At 41.2% G+C, this 22,482-nt stretch overlaps 3 protein-coding genes and 1 long non-coding RNA gene across 7 annotated transcripts; 2 read left to right on the forward strand and 2 right to left on the reverse strand.

Moving 5' to 3' along the window:
• Positions 1-422: 422 nt before the first annotated feature.
• On the reverse strand, positions 423-8,885 carry prpf18 (PRP18 pre-mRNA processing factor 18 homolog (yeast)). 2 transcript variants are annotated; one of them, XM_086027777.1, is made up of 10 exons: positions 8,687-8,885; positions 8,293-8,370; positions 8,086-8,112; positions 5,177-5,278; positions 4,855-4,968; positions 4,121-4,267; positions 2,707-2,775; positions 2,483-2,623; positions 1,804-2,031; positions 423-1,323 (listed from the first exon to the last, which is right to left on the reverse strand). In XM_086027777.1, the coding sequence occupies exons 1-10, from the start codon at positions 8,834-8,836 to the stop codon at positions 1,243-1,245; spliced, it is 1,137 nt and encodes a 378-aa protein (XP_085883903.1). In that variant the 5' UTR covers positions 8,837-8,885; the 3' UTR covers positions 423-1,242. The 2 variants fall into 2 exon arrangements, with proteins under 2 accessions (XP_085883903.1, XP_085883904.1); XM_086027778.1 differs by lacking the exon at positions 8,086-8,112 and having other exon boundaries at positions 8,687-8,884.
• On the forward strand, positions 7,868-14,864 carry bend7 (BEN domain containing 7). Its single transcript, XM_086027776.1, has 9 exons — positions 7,868-9,562; positions 9,924-9,995; positions 10,690-10,920; positions 11,017-11,136; positions 12,128-12,417; positions 13,625-13,732; positions 13,816-13,933; positions 14,223-14,336; positions 14,514-14,864. Exons 1-9 carry the CDS (start codon positions 9,496-9,498, stop codon positions 14,579-14,581), a joined length of 1,188 nt encoding a protein of 395 aa, XP_085883902.1. The 5' UTR covers positions 7,868-9,495; the 3' UTR covers positions 14,582-14,864.
• LOC147148927 (uncharacterized) lies at positions 12,243-19,549 on the reverse strand. The gene is made up of 3 exons (XR_015086434.1): positions 19,435-19,549; positions 16,322-16,457; positions 12,243-12,262 (listed from the first exon to the last, which is right to left on the reverse strand). It is a non-coding gene; the product is annotated as an uncharacterized LOC147148927 (long non-coding RNA).
• On the forward strand, positions 15,584-22,386 carry sephs1 (selenophosphate synthetase 1). Of its 3 annotated transcripts, none has more exons than XM_086027772.1 (10): positions 15,584-15,660; positions 18,286-18,394; positions 18,497-18,593; positions 18,677-18,792; positions 19,256-19,363; positions 19,459-19,613; positions 20,563-20,653; positions 20,735-20,834; positions 21,184-21,396; positions 21,665-22,386. In XM_086027772.1, exons 2-10 carry the CDS (start codon positions 18,299-18,301, stop codon positions 21,877-21,879), a joined length of 1,191 nt encoding a protein of 396 aa, XP_085883898.1. In that variant the 5' UTR covers positions 15,584-15,660; positions 18,286-18,298; the 3' UTR covers positions 21,880-22,386. The 3 variants fall into 3 exon arrangements, with proteins under 3 accessions (XP_085883898.1, XP_085883901.1, XP_085883899.1); XM_086027775.1 differs by having other exon boundaries at positions 18,689-18,792; XM_086027773.1 differs by having other exon boundaries at positions 15,640-15,658; positions 18,271-18,394.
• Positions 22,387-22,482: the final 96 nt, after the last annotated feature.

A 22,482-nucleotide genomic window follows, 5' to 3' on the forward strand; every position in this document is an offset into this window, starting at 1 on the left:
CGTGAGCATTTACCTGAAATTGTTAAAAAAAAATTATATCAAAACCATTTACATTTAGTAACTAGTAACTTTGTACAAGTTACTAGTCAAGTACCTGAAAACAAAGAGCTTTGATGGACTAATGTTTTTGTACATTTGAAGGGATTTTTTTTGTCAGGTGGCAAAAGACAGCAGCAAAAGTTTCAACCAGTACGATTATTTTGTAAGAAAAATACATAACTAAGAAATTGGATAAAATAATCAATTTTGTGAGAATTAAGATGGATTTTGCACAAAAAAAACCTAATGAGTACCAGTATAGTATATGACAATCTGGAGTTTCTGATTTTGAAAATAACATTTGTAAGGGGGGGAAAAGATGCCACAGGTACGAGATAAACTCATGCGAGAATTTAGTACCTCCCTCCCAAAAAAAACAACACTTAAATTAGTAGAATTTATGACAAATAGTAATAATGCATCAAATTTATATTATTCTAAGAAATTGTTGCTTGAATATTCGTCTGGAAAAAAAAGCGGTACAGAGAAATAAGACAGGAGTCTATTCTGCGAGCAGGATGGGATTTTGTACCCCTCAAACATTTTTTTGTAAAATGTCATTTGTGGTTGCCAAGAATGTGTGATACACATGGCATACATAAACAACAGCTTCTAAATGACAACAAATTATAGTATTTCAATGAAGAAAAAATATGATTATAGCAGGACTCAACAGGTTTATTTAGTTTACCTGAAGTTTTTCTTTTTTTTTTTTTAACTGTTACAGTATGTGGTTGGAAAACAGCCCAACTAATAACTTTGCATTGTGTTGAAGAGTTTTTATCATTTCCAACTAAATTCTCCTTAGCATGTTGACTGAAAACAAGTAACTCAACAAAAGATGCACACACCTTCTTTAGCGGTGGTGTGTGTGTGTGTGTGTGTAATAAAACTTACACTAAAGGAGTGTCCACTTTAGATAGCACGGTGTCTCACAGTAAATGCTAAACAGTAAATGTGTCCTGAAAGAAGAACAAAATTCTGCAGAGGATCCATGATTGCGCATGCTCTCCAAAGACAACCTGGCTACTATCTGCTATGAAAAATGAGATGCTGAGCAAACCAATGAGCGTCGTGAGGAGTCTGAAGATAAACATGCGGAGGTGGTTTCGGGTCATCTCCGTCAGAGTCATTTCTGCAACCTGCCGTCTTGACATAATCCATCTGCTTACAAATTCCCAATGTTTAGTTGCAGGCGTGGCATTAAAGAGCATTGTACTCCACACACTTGGATGGATCTGTCGTGAAGTGTTTTTGACAGATGGTCATCAGCCTCTTGAGTCCCTGCGCAGAGGAAGGGAATCATGTCATTTGGCAAGTGGTGAATCAAGTGGAAATGTCTGCAGCCGTACTGAAGGCTCAAATCTCCTAATTAGAGTTAAAAGGAAGAATGTTTCACTCAGACTCTTAAAGGGGACATATTAGCACATCTGCCATACAGTGGAGGTAGCATGTTCTCATCAGGTTTTCTCTGGGCACTCCACCCTCCCACATTCCAAGAACATGTGTGCAGTGTTCATTGAAAACTCGAAATTATCCTTAAGCGCGAATGTGGGTGTGAATAGTTGTTGGTCTATATGTGGCAGGATGTACCCTGCCTCTCCGGTTCCCCACCACCATCAAGAGAACAAGCGCTATAGAACATTGCATGGATGGATGTCTCAAAGACGACTAAGCCCAAAAGTGTTTATTTATTTTGGCTGTTTATAAACCCGACATGCAAGATGACAGGATTTGTCCTAAGTCGTGCCACCATTTTCTCACCTGGATGTACTTCCTCTGCGTTTCATCGTTGAGGACGTGGGCCACGTGCTTGGAGAAGATCTTCTCTCTGCCCGTACGGGCGTGGATGCCCACCATGGTCACGCCGATGGGCCAGGGGGCGTTTCCGATGGCCATCTGGAGATAGGCGTCGTTTGCCTTGACGTATTCTCTCTCCAGCATGAATTTGATGATGTCAGTGATGGACTCTTTGATATCAGCTGGTAAATTCTGGGGGAAAAAATAAAAAACACCAAGAAAATTAACTCATTCACTGCCAGACATTTTCAGACCCACTTTTACCCAAACGTTTGAAAAAAAATAGAAAAAAAAATATAAATAAACTCCTGGGATTGAATGGCTGAACTGTGACAAGAAGACAAGACAAGACAAGACAAGTAAATTCGTCAATGGCAGTGAATGAGTTAATTCTGATGTGAATGCCCAGACTAAATTACTGGTTAATAGGGCTGCAAAATATTGGGAATTTTCAAAATCAGAAACTTTCCATTGGAATTAATGGAATAAACAAGGACTTGACTAAACTGGAGGTTTGGCTCTTAACAGGGAACTTGTGTACAGGTATGGAAACCATATGACACGAGACAACATTAGATGTGGACACTTTCCTGTTAGTATACATGCAACGAAAGGGCCACAACTTCAAAACCAGCCGCGTTACCTTCTTCCTGAGCTTCCTGAATAACGGTTTGAGGTACGACTCGGTTTGCGAGTGGGTGGCGCTGGCCAGCTTCCCTTGAACGCTTCGCTTCACGTGGTCCTCTCGACTGTTCAGATCTTTGGCCCACACGCCGAGAAGGAACTGCAATCGGAACGGAAATGACAAGTTACTTGACAGAGAGCCTTTCGGCAATACAAAGCTGTGATTGGCTCCAGTTGTCTTACGCTCATGAACTTGTCGATGACATCCTGGTCTCCGTCGTCATCTCCTTTGCCCAGAGTTTTGCCAAGAGCCTGTATGGGTCATAAATATGCATTGAACAATATCCGGAGCGGGGCGCTGAGTATGAGTAGAGGGTGTGCACAGTTCATGGGTAAATATCACCAACAGGTGCCTTTGAGATTTCCCCATTTCACCATAAAAAGTTGAGATTTTCCAGTGAACTTCATGTTCACTGTATTAACCAAATAAAGACTAAAGCGCCTGACTCAACAGCTCCCCAAAACCCAAGGTCGCCTCTGGAATTACCCTTGAAAACCTGAAGAATTCCCAGAAATTCAACACTTACAAAATGATTAATATATCAGCCCCTGTAGCAGACAGAAACATAAGAAAAGAATTAAAGAGCTTAGACATGTGGCTTTCCCACAGGCAGAATTTATTATTATTTACTGTTTCAATCGATGATGTAAAAATAATGTGTCAGTGCAAGAGAAGCACCATTTTAATTTAAAAAAAAATCGAGTGGTAATTACCATCCTCTATTCTGTTACAAAGACGTCTATATCGTCATTGTCTACAAACCATATATCATATTCGACTGGTTCCACTGGTCGTGCGCGTCGTCTATATAGCACTGCCGTTAATTATCAGAGCTCGCGGCGACCGACGGCGTCCACCATTAGCCTACCTACGGCTCGAAAAAATTCCACGACATCCTCCACGGTCTCGCGTCACCCTCACGTGTATATTCTGATGCATTAAATTAGCTAATAGACGGAGAATTGGATTAAAAAAAAGACACCGACATATCCGCTCTCCCGGCTTTAAAGCTAGAATGACGCAACAGCGCTCCCGGCTCTAGTGGTAGAAACGCGGTTATGCGCTGCCGTCCTTAATGGGTTAAAGCAAAGTCAACCCCAAAATGTTCTTGACAATAATGTGTTCAATGTACCTCCACTAGTCTAAACACGGCATTCTGAAAATATTGCGTTTGTGGAATATGAGTTGAGCAGCAAAATCCACCGTTTTTTAATCCACCTTAGCGGGTGGCCATTTTGTCACTTTCTGTCAAATGCAAATGACATCACAGTTGGTCAGAGCTTAGGTAACGACCAATCGTGGCTCACTTGTTTTCTGAAGCTGAGCCATGATTGGTTGTTATCGGTTGCTGTCGATTAATGGCCATCTCTTGAGATGGACAAAAATGGGTGGATTTTACTGCTTAACTCATATTCCACAAGCGAAATACCAATCAGAATGTCATCTTTAGACGAGTGGGGCTACACAGAACATAATAATTTAAAGAACATTTTTAGGTTGACTTTCACTGTAAACAAATGTTATGCTCTTAGAAATGCATAATGGTCACGCTCTTCGCTCTTTTCAAGTTAAATTTTCCATTGTGTGGCAGCGTACCTCCAGTTCTTCTATAGTGGTGTTCTCTTCATGCACTTTGAGGTCGTGCTGCGTGTCCAGTTCTCCCGGCTCTGTCCCACCGACAATTTCGTTCAGGTACTGCTGGTCGATCTTGTCCATGGCCGCCTTCAGGTCATTTCTCAAACCCTACGCCGCACAGAAAGTGGATGGTAGAAACAAAAGCAACATTTGATAAACACAACTTCTGCTCTTGCTACATCTATGATGTAATAGAGTGTCAAGTGGAGTGGAAAGTACACAAAGTGGATTATCGGATTGACAGTTTACTGTGGTTTTAAAAAGTCAAGGTTTCAAAAACCAATAAAATTGTCCGTCACCGGTAATGAGCTTTTCTTCTCTTTTTAGAGGGGAACTTTGAGCAGGCAACAATCCTACTCCAATATGGTTGGCTGCTTGTAGAGATGACTAAACGAGCCACCTTGTTGAAGTTAATGACGAGAGGTCAAACATTTTTTTCCCCTCCGTCTCGCTAGTGTGCTAACTCCATTTTACTTACATGGATACCTTTTGATTCTAGTCTACTGTGTGCTTCTGAAGGCCTTCGAGACCCATTTGTTGTGTTGTTAAGCGCTACATAAATAAATTTGACTCGAGTAGCAACATATGTGAAGCTCAACCATGCCCTAAATTTTTTGGCTCGCAACACAAAGCAAATTTGACCAAGCGACTGCTCGCAACTGAAACACTCATAAGATGGTAATGCGGAGGCATACCTTGTTTACTTCTGGAGTCAGGATCTCAATCTTACGGAGTCTCTGGAAGGCATCGTAGTCAGACTCCCCGAACAGTCGGATTGGCTCGCCTCGTTCTCGAAGTCGTCTGATGACCTAATCACACAGACCGATGCAAAAGACACTTTTGTGGATCAATGAGTGTCTCACTGGGAACCTGATCAAAAACCATTTGATACTTTCAGTGCCTCAAAATAGCTCTCAAAGGTCTACACACTGACTGCCATTACTAAGGAAACATGCTCTGATTATTCATTCCCCTGTGATGTGTGAACAAAAGTCAAATGAAGCCGGTTGAACTCACCTCCTGTCGTGACAGCGTCATAGGCAGCTTCTCTTCCGTCAGTTCCAACTCCAACACAGGATTAGTGGACGAGGATGCTTCATTATCTTCCTTTTTGTCAATCTTCAAGAAAAAAAGGGAATACACACAGGTTAGTTTGAGAATTGAGGGGCTATTTGAATCTTACATGAAATGGCGAATGAATGGAATTCAGGTGGCAAAAACGTTTGGATCTCAGCATTTCAATGAGGATGACAGCACAGATTTCCATGCATACTGTATATTACCTGAAACTCCTAAGAAAACAAAACTTTGCAATGTATCCCCTGACTGCAAGTGGTTGCTATGTTTAGCCTTCGAAAAAATAAAGTAGTGGACTTAAATCATGCTTTCACGGACGCATGCATCATTGATCTTTAATAACAGGTTTAACCAATGCAATCTGGTCGAGCAGGGATGGGCAACTTAAACGATGGAGGGGACCACGATTTCTCCATCGGTGCTACTCGGGGGGCCACATAGGACCGTGCAATTCCTAAACAGATGTAAAATAAAAATACCGTTTTAAATATGGACAAAATATGTGCTCTTAATATATTCATTTTTTCCTAATACGTTGGCCAGGGCATGTATAAAAGATCCAGATTTCAAAAACAACCATAAACATAATACTGTGGGGGTTTTTTTTCCCACGCAAGGATCTCGTGCATAAATATTTGCATTCAAGGATGGCACAAAATTGCATTAAACCAACATTAAGTGCAAGAACCCATTTTGTGCATTTTTCACAAAAATCAACTCACTCGAAGTTTTAATAATATAGAGCATTCCAAATACAAAAAACACTGATCAACCTCCAATATGAATTTTCCACGAAAAAAAGGGGGGGGGGGTCCTCTGTCAAAAAACAAAGATTTTTTTTTTTTTTTACGTAATTATTGTAAAAAATACAGGGGAAAAACTGTGAATTTGCTGCAGAGCTGTGAGTATTTTGGGTCAAATGTAATAGAAGAAACATGCCCCCCCCCTACCCAAATAACCTTTTAGTTGTTGCGAAAGTGAATGGGCCGCTCAGAGAGGCCATATCCTGCCCGTGAGTTGCCCATCCCTGTTGTAGACAATAAAGCCTTCCAAAAAACAAAACAAAACAAAAAAAACAGCCCCTTTCACACTGGCCACCAGAGGCTGCTTTTTCATAGTTCACTGTGTCCTGTGTTTAAGAAACCGATGCAGGATAGTTCGGTTTAAGGCCACCCGGGACTTTGCCGTGGAACGCCGCCAGTGTGTATGAATGTGACGTTTAATTCTACCTGCGAATTTGCCGCCCTTGGACACAGTATCAGAGTCGGAATGCAGCCTTTGAAGCATATTACACCCTTACCCACATCTCTTCTCCATTGTGGTTTACTAACATTGTATAGCATAATACAGTATCAGGTGATTAATGTTGCCCACTCTGCATCCACTGCAGCCTGGTCATCCTGGAAGTGAGGCCCCTTCATTTTTTTCTTCCTCTTTATCCCCTAAATAGGTTTTCTGGGATTTGTCCCTTGCTTGGTTGGTGAGTTTGGATCACAAGTAACATTGTCTTTTGAAAACTTTGAGCTTGTGAAGTGCTGAACAATTTTTTTGTGATTAAAAGCTATATTTAAAAAAACTTGACATTTAACACCTGAGACACATCATCTATGCCCTTTTGTGTTGAGAGCAATTGTAGCACTTGAACCAATGTCGAGTCAAACTAATTTCTTGCACAATAGTACAATGTACCTAATCCAACACCACTTAAATTTCTGTCTACAGCCCGAAGACAGCTGGGATTGGCTAAAAATATTTGCGCAATCTCACACGTGGCCTAGTGTATAACTCTGCAGGTTTGTGGGAAGCAGCAGCCAACGCTGCAAACCGAGAAGACCCAACATTCGAACCAAGTTTGTGGGTTTGTGTCAAGGTGCATAGAGCCAAGCGTGTGAAACCTAAGTGGCGTGGACCATATGATGTACTGAATTTATTTTGTCATTCCCTAAAGGAATCACATTCAAAGTGGGTTCATAGCTCCCACTGTCCCAAATTTAATGGACCTTGAGATACTAGAGAAGAACAAGTAAGTTACTTGACTAATAGAATGATCTACAACTACCTCAAATGGACTACGCAAAAGTAAATGTCTCCTGCCATTGCGGAAGGAGGGGCGTGCTAAAATTGATGGCAGTGGGGTAAAAAAAAACTTTTCAGTAACCTCCGATTTTCGCTGAGTAGCCCACCCTGACTCAAGGGTGGCTGCTGGCTGTTGCTAGCGTAGATGCTATCCTTGTGCAATAGATATATTAGATGCCTATCATGTCACTTGTGAAGATATATTCACTGTGCCTTTCAGTAAGCAAATGAACTTCCCACTCTCACAGCCAATGTGTGATTATTCGGCATAACAGCATCTATTTATCTGAAAAGGACCAGCGAATGTAATGCACCAATTTCCTTGGAAGCCAGTGTGAAAGGGAATTATGACCTTTCAGATAAATCACTGCAACCACAAATTAAAGATGGAAAGTAACGAAACAGCTTTAAATAATAGAGTTGCAATTAAAGTATAAAACAAAAAAGCAATTTTACAACAAATGTGTCCAAATTCAAATCAGTATCCATGCGGAAAAGCACATTTAAAGAAGTGTCCTGATTTGGCATTTTGGCTTCTGTTCCTTGTTAACTTTTATTAATAAAATGAAGCAAGTGCAGGAAGTACAAGGAGCAGGCAAAATGACTGTAATCATGAAGCACCATGGAGAACTAAATCCAAGTCATTGCAGGTGTCAAAAGATACCAAGGAAGTAGAAGCAATAGGACACGGTGTGCATTTAAAAGAAAAACAAAAAGCACACTCTTTAATCATGCACCCTGTCAGCAGCTACTTCCTCAGTGCAGACCCATACCTGGTTGTCAGGAGTCTCTCTCTGAACCTACAGACGGCGGTGGCAAGTTAAGGAGAAACAGCACAGTGAAGACAAATACAAACACTAAATGTACACCTGAACGTGTCACCTTCTTGGCGTGTCAGTGTGTGGGCGCACCTGAATGGTGGCAAAACACTGAAGAAATGTGAGATGTGTTTGTAAGTTTAAATATAGACAACAATCCACCTTATAGCCGCATCTTTGGAAGTAGTCCTCCTGCTCCTTGCGCGCAAGATCGGCCCTTTTGAAGAACTTTTTGGAGTCCTAGGAACAAAATAAGGGGAGTATTCAGAGTTATTTCAGTTGCTCGAGTATAATCGAAATTGAGACGCTTCGATCGATACATTACAGAATATATAAACCGCAAATAAAAGTGGATAATTAACTGCAAATTGTACATAAAAGTAGATGATGGGTAATAGTATTGCAGCTGAATATTTGTCAACTTCCTCCAATTGGTAACATTTTAAATCTGCACGTAAAAGTGGTTCTTAAACGGCCGTCAAAAAGACAAAGTTAGCATTAGCAAATGAGCTAACTAGCCAACACAATTGGCCAAATATATCATCAACCCACTCACGTCAACAAGTTGCTTCTCCTCGATGAGTTTCCTCTTCCTCGCGATCTCTGCTTTAAGAATATCCATCCCGGTTTCAGAAAAGCAATCGATATTTGTTTTATTCCAAAAAGAAAAGCATTCTGGTAGAAATCGTTCGTCAATAGACCACATTAGCAGAGAGAGCACAACAGGAAGTATAACGGAAGAGTTCACTGGATTCCAGTTTAAGAGTCTGGGTTCCTGTCAAGGTGCGGCTATTCGCGTAAATATTTCAAAATAAAAGTAAAGATCTGTTACATTTCAACAATAATTAAAATAGAACATGAAAATCAAAAAAATATAATGTGTCATATGCACACAACTGCACCTGCATTTTACTGTTTTGAACAATGGAATTTAAAATCAAACGTCATGGAAGATTAGGGCAAGCAAATATTTGAAAGAAGAAGCAAATCTATTAAGTACACCCTTATTTGGTTTAGTCAGACAGATAAAAGGATATGGCATAATCTCACCCTCTCACCTTTACTTTGACATTTGTGTACAGTGATATAAATAACAAGGGGGGAAATACACAACGCATCTGAGCGTGCCTGTGCCACAAGTACGCGTTGTTAACCACGAAACGTCGCAAATCGAGGACCCCCGCACAATAGGAATGCCCAAATCCATGGCAGCGTCACGTGACGATAATGAGTGATGATGATGGTGAAGCTCTGACGGTGATGATCTGCACTGATGAATAAGGCGGGGGCATACGTTGCTGATTCTTTTCAATCACTTGCTGTTCTGCGCGGATCCCTTCCGCACACCCACTGAAGATCAAGAAGATGGACATTGGGGAGAAGAAGAAGAGGAGGAGGAAGTCACAGAGCTTTAAACTCGTCACGGATGAAGGTAAGCATGCGAGCCATGTGTGGTGTGTCTGCATGCATGACACTCAACAAGGCAATATGCAAATTTGCGCATGGACACACATCTAATGATTTAGCGTATAATTTCCTTGGAAATAATTTAACCAAAGTGTCTATTCTTAATAATAGTTTTTTTTTCTTCACAATTGGTCACATTGTGGTGACGTGCATCACGTCACCTTTTCTGCTTTGCACCATGTAGTTCATTCACATCACCCACAGGTGGTGATGGGCTGTTAGGGAGGGGAGGGGGAGGTTGTTTGCAAAATACCTTCAATACACACATTTATCAGCACACATTTTATTATTACTATTTTTGTTTGTCTGTTTATTTTTAATTCTAGAGTTTGGTCCTTTACATTTGACTCATTCCAGAAGCAAGGATGCTATGGAACAGGATGCGGCGGTGCCGGATGGTATGTGTCAGTTGCAATTACATTTCATGCATCCATTATCCAATCTGCTTATAACTCACAAGGGTCGCGGGCGTGCTGGAACCCATCCCAGCTGGAAAAACCTGGAAAAAATGAAAAATTCCCAAATCTGAAAATAAATAGTTCAAAAATAGTTGTAAAATCACCAATCAACACTAGAGGGCAGACATGTCCACTAGTGCTTACATGGGGTCTTATACTGCCCTATATTACAACGTGAGTGTAGGCTTAATATGCAAGAGAGCCCATTGCATTTAGGGGGTACCGTGCGATTATTTTGTTGTTTTCTTCAAACCCTTTGTTAGTGGGTTACGATAGTGGATCTTTTATACATGCATTGAAACATCTATTATGAAAAATGGAATATACTGTATTAAAGAAGAAATCAACCCAAACACATTTTTCTCAAGAATATGTTCCCAGCAGGCCCACTAGTTGAAACATGGCATGCTGGTTAATATTGTGTTTGTGGAATATCAGTTAAGTGGCAAAATCTACCCGTTTGTAGCCATCTCTGGGGGCGGCCATTAGCATTTTTGTCATACATCTGGTGTGTGCATGGTGCTATGCGGCCTCCCCAGGAGCACTGATGAAAAAGTGTGGCCCCCTCCAGCATTTAAATTGCCAATTCCTGCTCTATACTGTACATAACTGTACGAACACTGTGTCTTGTCAGTTTGGCTGGGGGATGACGGCATGGAGATCAAGAGGCAAATAACAGGCATGATGCGGCTTCTGGGTGACAGGAGCAGCAGAGCATATCAACGTGCGGAAAAAGAGCAGGACGGGTCATCGAAGGCGGGGCCTGCACCTCTCATAGCGGTTCATGCTTCCACCAGCACTCGCTCCAGAGACCAGAGGACTGTCAACAATACCCAGGATGTGTTCAAAATGGATCATGCTCCCGGTATGAACAACCCTATTCCCTGACATCAATCAAAATAGAACATTAGTCTTTGAAACGGTTCAGATGTTCAAGTCAAATGATGTGACTTTCACACAGACTCTGGGCCGGCACTTGTTGCTCCAGGTGCCCACTGTTGCATGTGCAACTGCAAGGGCACATTGCGAGCAATGTTGCAGGAGCTGCGCACCATGCGGAGACTGATGCAGACTCAGAGAGGTGAGAGAGTGATACTCATTTACTGCAAAGAAGACAGAACAAATCTGTGACAAAACTATCAACACTATAAAAAAAAGGCAATATAACAGCACGTGTCACTGTGCCACGTACATCATCTGGATCATTTCGCAATCAATAATATGTATCTAATATGACAAAACATGAAGCATCTAAATGAAATACATCATACTAACCTGAGATGCTGATTATTCAAAGTAGTCATGCGCGCAGCTTGCTACAGATGTGTTATGCTAGTTCGAGTTGGCTGTAACAGCCGGTTTTGCTCCGTCCAACGATTAAAACTCATCCACTGGCAAGAAATCTAGTTCAGTGAAAGTGGAGTGAAAAAAGTAACAAATCGGGGGGAAAAAATGGTTTTCTTTGCATTCTATTGTATTGTGTTATCATTTGTATGCTTTATACAACACAATAGTGTACAGTGGCAAAGAAGGCAGTTTTATTTATATAGCGCATTTCATACACAAGTCAACTCAATGTGCTTCACACAAGCAAAGACACAACACCCACAAGAATTTGCAAACACAAAATTCAAAAGCGAAGCAGAGAAAACAAGAGTAGCTTGCAAAAGTTACTAGAATGTACGTTGATAACATTTAAACACATTAACAGAAAATAAAAGTGGATTTCTAAAATGTCTAATGTTTGGGAAAAAAAGCAAGTGGTAATTTTCCTATAACAAAAAAAAGTTTAACATTTTTGGAGATGTTTTTCTGATTATCTTTACCAGAGGTAGGCATTTTACTACATTTTGCTGGTACTTCATCATCATCCCTCAGCAGCTTCGGTACCCGTCCGTCATTCGTCAGTCCGTCATTTTTTTCAATCCTAACCGAATGGTAATTGTCAGTTGGTCGGTCCGTCAGTTGGTCCGGCCACCCACCCTACCCCCATAAAAAACACGTCAGCTAAACTGTCTGATGTTTACCTTTGAAGTTTACCGCTGGTAAAAAATGCTCCATTTCTTTTCTAGTGTCATCACAGCCGCTCTGCCGACCTCACCTTGGGCACAGTACCGCCGCTTATAACGGGACCCGGAAACTGAGGCCAGTCTTTAAAGCGGCAAGAAAGTCATCTCCTTGCCCTGTGGAGACAACACCACCTAGTACTGCAATCGCAGAAGCCAGAAAAGAAGACAGTTGTGAGAATACTTCACTCCAACCCGACGTCTCCTCGGACAGCTCTGTGAAGCAAACTCCGAGTCACACAGGAAGTGTCAACAGCAAACAGCCAATAAAGGCACTCCAGCCTATTGACGTACAGGTAATGTGTGCAATTTAGATATCTTATAGATTAGGCATGTTAAACTTGTTTTTGTTGCGGGCTAAATCGTAGATATGGTTGCCATCGAGGAGGATAGTGAGAATGGTAAAACGGCATAAATAGTTAGGCCTGTAATGGAACGCCAAAAACCATTGTTCAATCATATTGCGTTTTTGCAGTTCAATATAAAACAGTACTCGCAGCCAAAAAACACAATACATAGTTGTCCCATAGTCTTTCCATTGCAGGTTGCCTGGAGGTGTGCGGCGCTCGATCGCTTGGTGTGTGGTGAAGAGTCACCAAATTAAATTTTTGTTTGTTAGTTTGCTCGGTGTGTGGCAGGGCTTGGTTTAAAGTACACAGTTTGGTTCACAAACTATTTACATTTTGTGTAAACCGAAACAGATTTAACAATATTTCAAATGAAATATCAACAGCTTTTCCTTTTCTTTTTACTGAAGTGCAATCTCAATTGATTGTTTTCTTTTTAAAGGGGTACTCGCCCCCCTACCAGACTCCTGCTCGACCCCTCAGCAATATTAAAAAACGGCGCTCAAATGAGACGTTGCCTGGGTTTCCGAAGGGGGGAGAGTGTTTGCCGTGGTCTGGCTGTGATTGACAGCAGCAGTGTGTCCTAAATAAAGCTATGCTAAATAAACTATCGCTATGCTAATAAATCACTAACATAAAAATCGATATGCAGATGTTCCCAAACACTACTATTCCAACTCTAACTTGCTACGGAGGCATGTGCGAGACTGCGCCGCTCGTACAGCCCACGATGGCAGAGTGACTACATCAAAATTCCAGAAGTGACATCAGGATTCCCTGCTAATCCAATCAGAGGACAGATAGCCAAATTCACATGTAGTGCAGTGTTGAACCTGACGATGGCGCCACACGGCCTTTTTTTTCGCCCCAAATTACAAAATTTCAACAAACATGCACTAAAACGTCAAAATAATGACCAGGACATGCAGCATTAGTAGACACCCGTTTATATATCAGAAAAAAAAAGGTGATATGTGGGTGTGTTACACTTTAAGAAATGATGGATGCAGACAAGTGCTACAGTAGCAGTTTGATCATTTGCATTTGGTTATTGTTATTTTTGGGAAGACAAATTGTGACGAGCTTTTGCAGGCCACATTAAATGACGTCGGGAGCTTTGAGTTTGATACCTGTGCTTCATCGACTGCCTTTTCAGTCGGAGGTCCGTCTTGCCAAGGATTACGACGTGTTTATCTCCAAGGCTCAGCTGGACTCCATCTTGGTCAACTACACGCGATCCGGAAGCCTCCTCTTCCGAAAATTGGTTCAAAGTTTTTCATTTGCAGCTCTAACACGAATCATACTAGGCCAGTTTATTATTTAAACATGTCCTACTGATTTTACTAGGTGTGTGCCTTTTTTGACGATGCCACCCTGGCTAACTCCTTGCCAAATGGAAAAAGGAAGCGAGGGCTTAATGACAACCGGAAAGGCCTGGACCAGAATATCGTTGGTGCAATTAAAGGTAAATTGGGGAAAAATGGTAAAAAGTCCCAACTAGTTTCTTGTCCAAAGAAGGCCAACATGTCGTCACAGATACAAACTGATAATGTGAGGTAGGTTCCATTCCCATTGGAAGTAGCTATTATCTGTCGATCAATCAACAGACAGCAGTGCATCTAGCTCCACCCATACGCACGCAATAGTACAGATAAAGGCCTCCGCTCGAATAAAAACTGTAATTTAAATAGATACCTGAAACAACAAATTTATGATACAAAATACTATCTAAATTCATTTATATGTGTATGCAGTTTTTACAGAGAAATACTGCAGTGAGCACAGAATAGAGAAGCTGCCCGGCCCACGAGACTGGGTTCAGATCCTTCAGGATCAAATCAAACTTGCCAGGCGGAGGCTGAAAAGAGGTATAGTACCCTTGCTATGTATCGTTATGTTGACCGATAAATTTAGGGCAACAGTAATTCACTATGCTGTCTAATAGCTGCCTGTTCGTACTGATTCCTCCACAAATTCTGCAGAAGTATTAAATTTCGTTGTGTTCCGATAATGAGTCCCTGATTTTTTTTTAAATTTTTTTTTAGGGTGCAACAACAACATGGCAACAAGAATGGGAGGGACACTCATAGACACGACCAGTGCCGGACTGTGACTACTGTTTACATTACTGTACTTGAACTGCCATTTTGTATTACATTAGATTATTTAGATTGTGCCTTTTTTGACTGAACTGTACAAGTGGGCGTGATGTACAGTATAGTGCTGCATCCATCTTCAGTAAAAGGAAATGTGATGGATTACATGTCGACTATTGGATTATTGCATTTCTAAATGACTCAATTAGTTGATTTGTCTTATTCATGTCAGCATATTGCTGTTGTATGTTGTACATCACTTCATTGTGCACCTCAAATTGTCAATAAAAATGAATCATGACTGAATCATTTGTGGGATTTTTTTTGTAGATACCTTTTTTTTTATTTTTACAGACTAGGCATATGGGGAGACATATAAACTTACTGTCCCTTACCTAATGATTTTAAATTATTTTATTTATACAGTATATATGTTATGAATATGTTGTGTGGTAATTCCCCCCCATATATATATATATATATATATATATATATATATATATACATACATAATAACAGTTGCTTTGGTGTTTACAATGAAAAAGTTACACCTTAGTGACAGTAACAATGTGCATATCGAAATGTCAATTATGTTTGACATTTTATGTTAGTACTTCACGTAACAACGTGGGGGAATGAGCATATTTAGTTTCGAAATCATGTTATGATTAGGATGTCAGGATGAAAAGCCTTAAAAGTTTAAGTGAAACGTTGAGAGATAAATTGGAGGGAAAACATCAAATTAAAGGTACACTCCATGGGAGAGATTCGGTTGCCAGACTCGGAGACTTGTTAAAGGGGATGTTGAATCAGCCACAGTGCAAACAAAGGACCCTTGGCGACCGCAATCATTTCCTATTTTAATTTTAGGACATATATTTCCTCCAAGACAATTATTCGCAAAGATATATTTTTAAATCACGAAGCACGATGTTTATGCGAATAATTACAAACGTATTTCCGCGAGGAGACCCTAAAATGAACAAATGTGTGACATTTAGAGTCTGGCACTATCCGAGGACGCCTAATTGAAGGCCCGTTGTGAGCCGCCGTCGTCCCCGCTCTTGTGTCGGGATCTGGCGCTGACTTGACGCTGGTAAGGATCAACTGGACGCTTCAATTAAAGGGGAAATGTGACGCGAATATAACTCAGCTTTGGCACTCAAATTGCAAACGTGGCCGTTGTAAACACTTGTGGCGCGCGGCTGCGTTACCGGCGTTGCGCTGGTCACGCGCCGGGCGCCGATTTCATGGGAAACAAAACTGATGTGGCGCACGTCGCATGGCGTTGGACAGCAAAGGGTTAATTTTTTCCACCGCCGACATTTTTGTTCGGCGCTCTTGTGGCAACTTTTAAACTTTTTATTTCGTGCGCAGCAAGCGTGGTCGTTTCCCCTGCACTTATGTTGTACATTTCGAAAAAAACAACTTGCACGAGCATTACATTGTATGCTTGCGTCTGCAAGTTGAATTTGGCAACACAATGTGCACACACCACTTCATGCACGGGTCGGCGGCTAACTAGAGCTAGCACTCAAATACAATTCGTGCTGTACGCCTAAACGCTCTAAAACGCTCGGAATACGATTTTAATGTGTTTCTCATGCAACATTAGTTACACGTAGTGATTTAAAAAGTGAACTATCACCTATAGAGATAGTTGACCTGGTTGGTTGTTTAAGGGTTGAATGAACTTGGTAGCGTTTTGCTTCTTGGACACTCCCCATGTCGGACTCCAAAAATGGCCTAAAACTCACCTGTTTTGTGTTTAATGGCGGTGTTTTTTTTTTTTTGTTTGTTGTTGTTTTTTTGTCATGAGGGGATATATTGATGCTGTCGTGCTAGCCATCTCATGACATGCTTTGACTCCACGTGACGCATCTCTCACCGACCCTGTGGTGGGAATAAAAATACATAGGCACTGTAATGAAGTAGATTGTTGGGGCGTATGTGAATTTAACTTGAATATTATTATTTTTTCTGACCACGTTTTACTTAAAGGAGTCGAATCAGTTTTCACTGAGTATTTTTGTTATCACCGCACTGGACACAAAATTAGGCACACCAAAGAGCTGTTTTCAAGGACACTCGCTCGCTATTACTACACTGTACTGTACAGCGGTACCTCTACTTACGAAATTAATTGGTTCTGGAAGAAATTTCTCAAGTAGAAAATGTTGTAAGTAGAAACATGTTTTCCATGTAAATGCCCTAATCCGTTCCAATCCCCCCAATATTCAGTCACAAATGTTTTATAAAGCATAAATATGCATCAAACATGTAACAAATACATGTTACACACAATAAATGAGAGTTGTGCATAATGTAAAAAACAAAGAATTAAAATGATGGTCATTTACCTGTCCTCATCGCTTTTTGCCCTCTTTAGTTCATCTTCTCTCAGAAGTGGTTTTTGCCTGGCGTTTTGGAAAGAACTGATTTAATAACGTGGCGACTGTCGATACATTAAGGTCATATTCTTTGGCGAGATCAACCAAACGCATCAATTTTTCATACTTTTCTATTATCTCTTACTTTGTTTGTATAGACAAAAAAAATGAAGGATGACATATCGATCACACATATATCTTTCTACCTGTCTATCTACACACATTGACACATACGGTAGAGGTCCCTCTTAGCCAATGGGATGCCAGGAAGATGCTAGGTAGCCAATGGCAGAGCAGCTATGAGTATGTTGCGTTCAGGAAACTCCGGAGCTGCGAGTAGTAGCCCATACTGTATTTTTACCTTTCGTATCTTGAAATTTCTTTCGTAACAAGAGGCACTATTTTCCTGTCGAGGCGTTTCGTAACTTGAAAATTTTGTATGAAGAGACATTCGTAAGTAGCGGTACCACTGTAGTTTATTCCATTTGCATGCAGCATAACAACTAAATGCCACTTCACCATGTTGCTTTGAACTCTGGGCTCCACTAATAGACCCGAGTCTGCAGTCATCGTAGCCCGGCTGGGTTTATATTCAATGAGCATTTCTTTGATGTTTTCAAGTCAGGACCCAAACCATTCAGTGATTTATAGACCAGTAGTAGGATTTTAATATCTAAGTGACGATATGGTGGTATAACTGTCTCGTGGAGCTGATGTAAATTTGTTTTGGGAGCAGTGCATGCATGCAGCTTCATTAACATGCTCAACGGTGGTCCTCCGAAAATCGGATTTCATTTTGGAGTTGTTAGGTGTTTTATTCATATAATAATACTAACCCGATGAATTTTAAGTTTGGATAAATGCGCGTTTTCTCAAAATATGTATTAGTGTCACTGTGGGGATGATCTATTTAATTTCCCTCATTGGATGAATAAAATATAAATCTACTTAATTTTTTTGGCGGTGTTTACATTTGTACCTATGGATCCAGAACACTCTTGCTACTAAGTTTTGTCGTTGGAAATAAAACATGGCATTGGTAGAAAGTGATATGTCACAGAAAAAGATTACATTGAAAAAAATGAAGTACGGACATAAAAAAAAACAAACAAAAAAAACACGATTTTGTGTTTTGATGGTTATATATAATTTTTAATATATGGTATGTAGTTTTTCAATGTACGGTAAGTCTTCAGCTCTTACCTTCATGTCCATCTTTTTCAATTGTTTTTCATTGTTGTTGTTTTTTTTTTTGTTTTTTTTTTGTTTTTCAAATTTCAGCTTCCTGGATTTCAAGTTTGGTTTGTGTGTTTTGTTGGTTTGTGGCCTAGAGTATCTTCAGACATGTCGGTGAGGGAGTCCTTCAATCCCGAGAGCTATGAGCTGGACAAGAACTTCCGGCTCACGCGCTTCGCGGAGCTCAAGGGAACGGGTTGCAAGGTTGGAGCTTTCATCAGCTGTCATGTTTAAAATAATTGCATGTATAATGTATAAGTCAATACTTAATTTAAGCTTGTAAAAATGTTTGTTCGTTTGTCAAAGGTCCCCCAAGAGGTTTTACAGAAGCTTTTAGAGAACCTACAAGAGAACCACTACCAAGAAGATGAACAGTTCCTGGGTGCAGTCATGCCTCGATTAGGTCACTATAATAGTTAATAACTTTCAAACTAAAAAAAAAAACGGAATTAATAATGTTTAGTAATAGTGCAATATGAATAACAGTCTATTTTCCAGGCATCGGCATGGACACCTGCGTCATCCCGCTCCGACACGGAGGCCTTTCACTCGTCCAGACAACTGATTACATCTACCCGATAGTAGACGACCCATACATGATGGTACGAATGTGATGACGACTACCAAATGTTTAATTTCAATCTCAAAGGCTCATTGAGGGTAAGCCCTCATTTTTAATGTCAAGAGGACATAATAGTGATGGGAAAATGAAGCTTTAAGATGCTTCATGAACCAGTTTTTGTATTTGTTTTGACTCCTCAAGATGGCTCTGTTGGTTTAAAGAAAGGCATGTAAGAAATGGCAAGTTAGTGTGCTTTCATCCCAATGTTTAACAGAGTGCAGTCTAGAGGGCTCAATAAACACAAGAACTGGTTCATGAAGCAAATTTGAAGCTTCATTTTCCCCTCACTATGACATCATACAGAAACAAATATTTTTCTTCTAAGTTTTTGGCTTAACCAGTTACCCAGAGGTATTCTGTGACTTTTTCCAAACATAACAGTCTGGAAAAAAAATATTGCTTGGTGTGCAAAACACATTTTTTGTATGTGCACGTTTTTCCAGGGTCGCGTGGCATGCGCAAACGTTCTCAGCGACCTGTACGCCATGGGGGTGACGGAATGCGACAACATGTTGATGCTGCTGGGCATCAGCAACAAAATGTCGGAAAAGGTGAGACTAGGCTGCGTCCTGAGCAAAATGGGCGGCACACTGACAAGTTAGTTTGCAAGTATGTTGCTTACCTTCGTATGTCCTCCTTATTACAGGAGAGGGACAAAGTCATGCCGCTCATCATGCAGGGCTTCAAAGACGCGGCGGAGGAGGCGGGCACGTCTGTGACGGGAGGACAGACGGTGCTCAATCCGTGGGTGGTCTTGGGGGGCGTCGCTACCACCGTCTGTCAGCCCAATGAATTCATCATGTGAGTTATTTCGCACTAGCTTGGCTAATGTGGAGTACAGTGATGGGGTGGGAGCCCTGCTACCGATAGCGAAAATTTGCAAAGAATTGACCCACCCTAAACGGACGGGGCCGTAGTAGGCGGCAAAGCACTTAAAATGAGGCTGGCATTGATTTGTTTTGATTTTTGTTATTTGGAACACAGAAAGGATAATCAGCAGATATCAACACCTTTCTGCTAGCATGTACAGTCTTAATGTGGAAGTCAACCCAAACATTTTTTATCAAGAATATGTTCCCAGCAGGCCCATTAGTTGAAACAAGGCATTCTGATAAATATTGCGTTTGTGGAATAAGGGTTAATCCACCTGTTTTTAGCCATCTCTGAGGGCGGCCATTTTGTCACTTGTGTCGATTGAAAATGACATCACAACTACTCAGGACTCGGGTAACGACCAATCACGGCTGACCTGTTTTCTGAAGATGAGCCGTGATTGGTCATTACCTGAGCACTGAGTAGTTGTGATGTCATTTTCAGTTTACAGAAGTGACAAAATGGCCGCCCCCAGAGATAGCTAAAAATGGGTGTATTTAACCGCTTAACATATTCAACAAACGCAATATTAATCAGAATGACGTGTTTCAACTAATGGGCCTGCTGGGAACATATTCTTGATAAAAAATGTTTGCCAAATTATTCAACAAACCACCTTCACATGAGGCTCATGAATAGTATTTGCTAGCAGGTTCTTGGATTACGCTATTATATTCCATTGTCTGTAATTGAACAGGTCTAACGTTTACATTTGTCGGCCCTGACAGTTTTCCCAAGCAAATCGGGGTTGAAAAATCACCCTTCGGGGCTTTGTTGACTTTGATTGCAAGGGTGGGAAAATGCAGAAATTTGTCCTGATTGTTGATATTTGTGAACTCTTATTTATTTAATAAAGAACATGTATGGTGCTCCACAGGCCAGACAATGCGGTGCCAGGAGACGTGCTGGTGCTCACCAAGCCGCTTGGGACGCAAGTGGCCGTGGCAGTGCACCAGTGGCTTGATATCGTATGTTTGAACGAATTTACTAAAGTGGGTTTTCAACTGAAGGTACTGAACACCCATTACCTGTGTTGTTATCTCTCACAGCCGGAGAAGTGGAATAAGATCAAGTTGGTAGTCACACAGGAAGACGTCGAGCTGGCCTACCACGAAGCAATGATGAACATGGCTCGCCTCAATAGGACAGGTAAGAAGTACATCATTATTTGAGTTCCATCTTGGTAAAGTAGCCAAACTACTTTACTTCAAATGTGCAGTCATAAAACAATAAAAAAAAAAAACCCATACATCTACAGTATAAATATCCCAAATGAAAACACGTGCTGCTAATTTTCTCATCACTTATGACTCCATGAAATGAAATGTCCTGCACCCTTGCAATTTAAGTACCGGTATGATGCACTAGTGGTTAGTACATTTGAATCACACAGTTCTTGAGGTTCTGGGTTCAATGATCCCCCGTCATTCGTTGCTGACTTTTGTAGGAAGTATAATGTTGTGAGGACCAACCGCCCTGTTGTTTTCGTTCCGAGCAGCCGCCAGCCTCATGCACACGTTCAACGCGCACGCCGCCACCGACATCACAGGCTTCGGCATCCTGGGCCACGCCCAGACGCTGGCCAAGCAACAGCGGAGCGAGGTGTCCTTCGTCATCCACAACCTTCCCGTGCTCGCCAAGATGGCCGCCGTGTCCAAGGCATGCGGCAACATGTTCGGCCTCATGCACGGCACCTGCCCCGAGACGTCAGGTACGTAATTTATGTTTTGGAATTGAGGATAAAACGTCATCTGCTGGCCTTTCTACTATATTTTGTTCTTTGAAATTACATCTTGTTTTTTAGATTGTATTTTATTTTTTGTATTTTTATTTTTTTCCCTACAGCACCAGTTTAAAAACAACAACAAAAGAAGATTTATATAAATAGAAAAACAAATTTCACAATTTTTTTTAATAACGTGTTGATGGGCTAAAATTGTATACCGTTTAAAATTTATTTTTGTTTTACTGGAATTCAGGAGGGCTGCTGATCTGTCTGCCACGCGAGCAGGCGGCACGCTTCTGCGCAGAGATCAAATCGCCCAAGTACGGCGAGGGCCACCAGGCATGGATCATCGGCATCGTGGAGAAGGGCAACCGCACGGCGCGCATCATCGACAAGCCGCGGATCATCGAGGTGGCGCCGCAGGCCGCCGCACAGAGCGTCAACCCCACGCCAGGCGCCACGTCCTAATCCCCCCCGACCCCCCATATCATCATCATCATCATCATCCTCCTTGCATCCGACGGTGATTTTGTTTTCAAACGCAAGCAACTACAGAACCATGTTAAGAGTGTCCACTAGTTTGAGCACTGGGTTGGTGTGTACGTGACAAACAGCTCCTCCCAGTGGCCCAAAAGTGGCATTACATCCCCCCATGGACTCCACAAATGAAATAATTGGTCATTCGTTTGCCTTTCGTTTTTTTTTTTTCTGTACTCTGAGGTGAGAAAAGACAACAGTTCCATATTGCTGATGATTCGTTACGGATCCTGGCTTGTCGGTTTTGTCGGAACTTTGCTCTCATCCAACAAGCAGGCCCGTGTCTCGTGGTTTCGTCGGTTTTGTTTGTCCACTTTTGTACAGTTATGAAGTTCTTTGCTGTAACTGATGCCTTGAAAGAAAGTGTTAGCAGAATGTTTTTTTTCTATTCATTTAACTTTTTGTATTGATCCCACCAGAATAAAACCTCAAATACTATGATTTGCTGTTTCTTACCCCATACTTATCTCAATGCATCATAATGACATCACCTCATTTAACAAGCAGTCGAGCCATTGACCTTACGCTTGAACA

This window comes from Filicampus tigris, chromosome 4 (assembly GCF_054856515.1).
Source record: "Filicampus tigris isolate MCC_2025a chromosome 4, RoL_Ftig_1.0, whole genome shotgun sequence".
NCBI classification, from domain to species: domain Eukaryota; kingdom Metazoa; phylum Chordata; class Actinopteri; order Syngnathiformes; family Syngnathidae; genus Filicampus; species Filicampus tigris.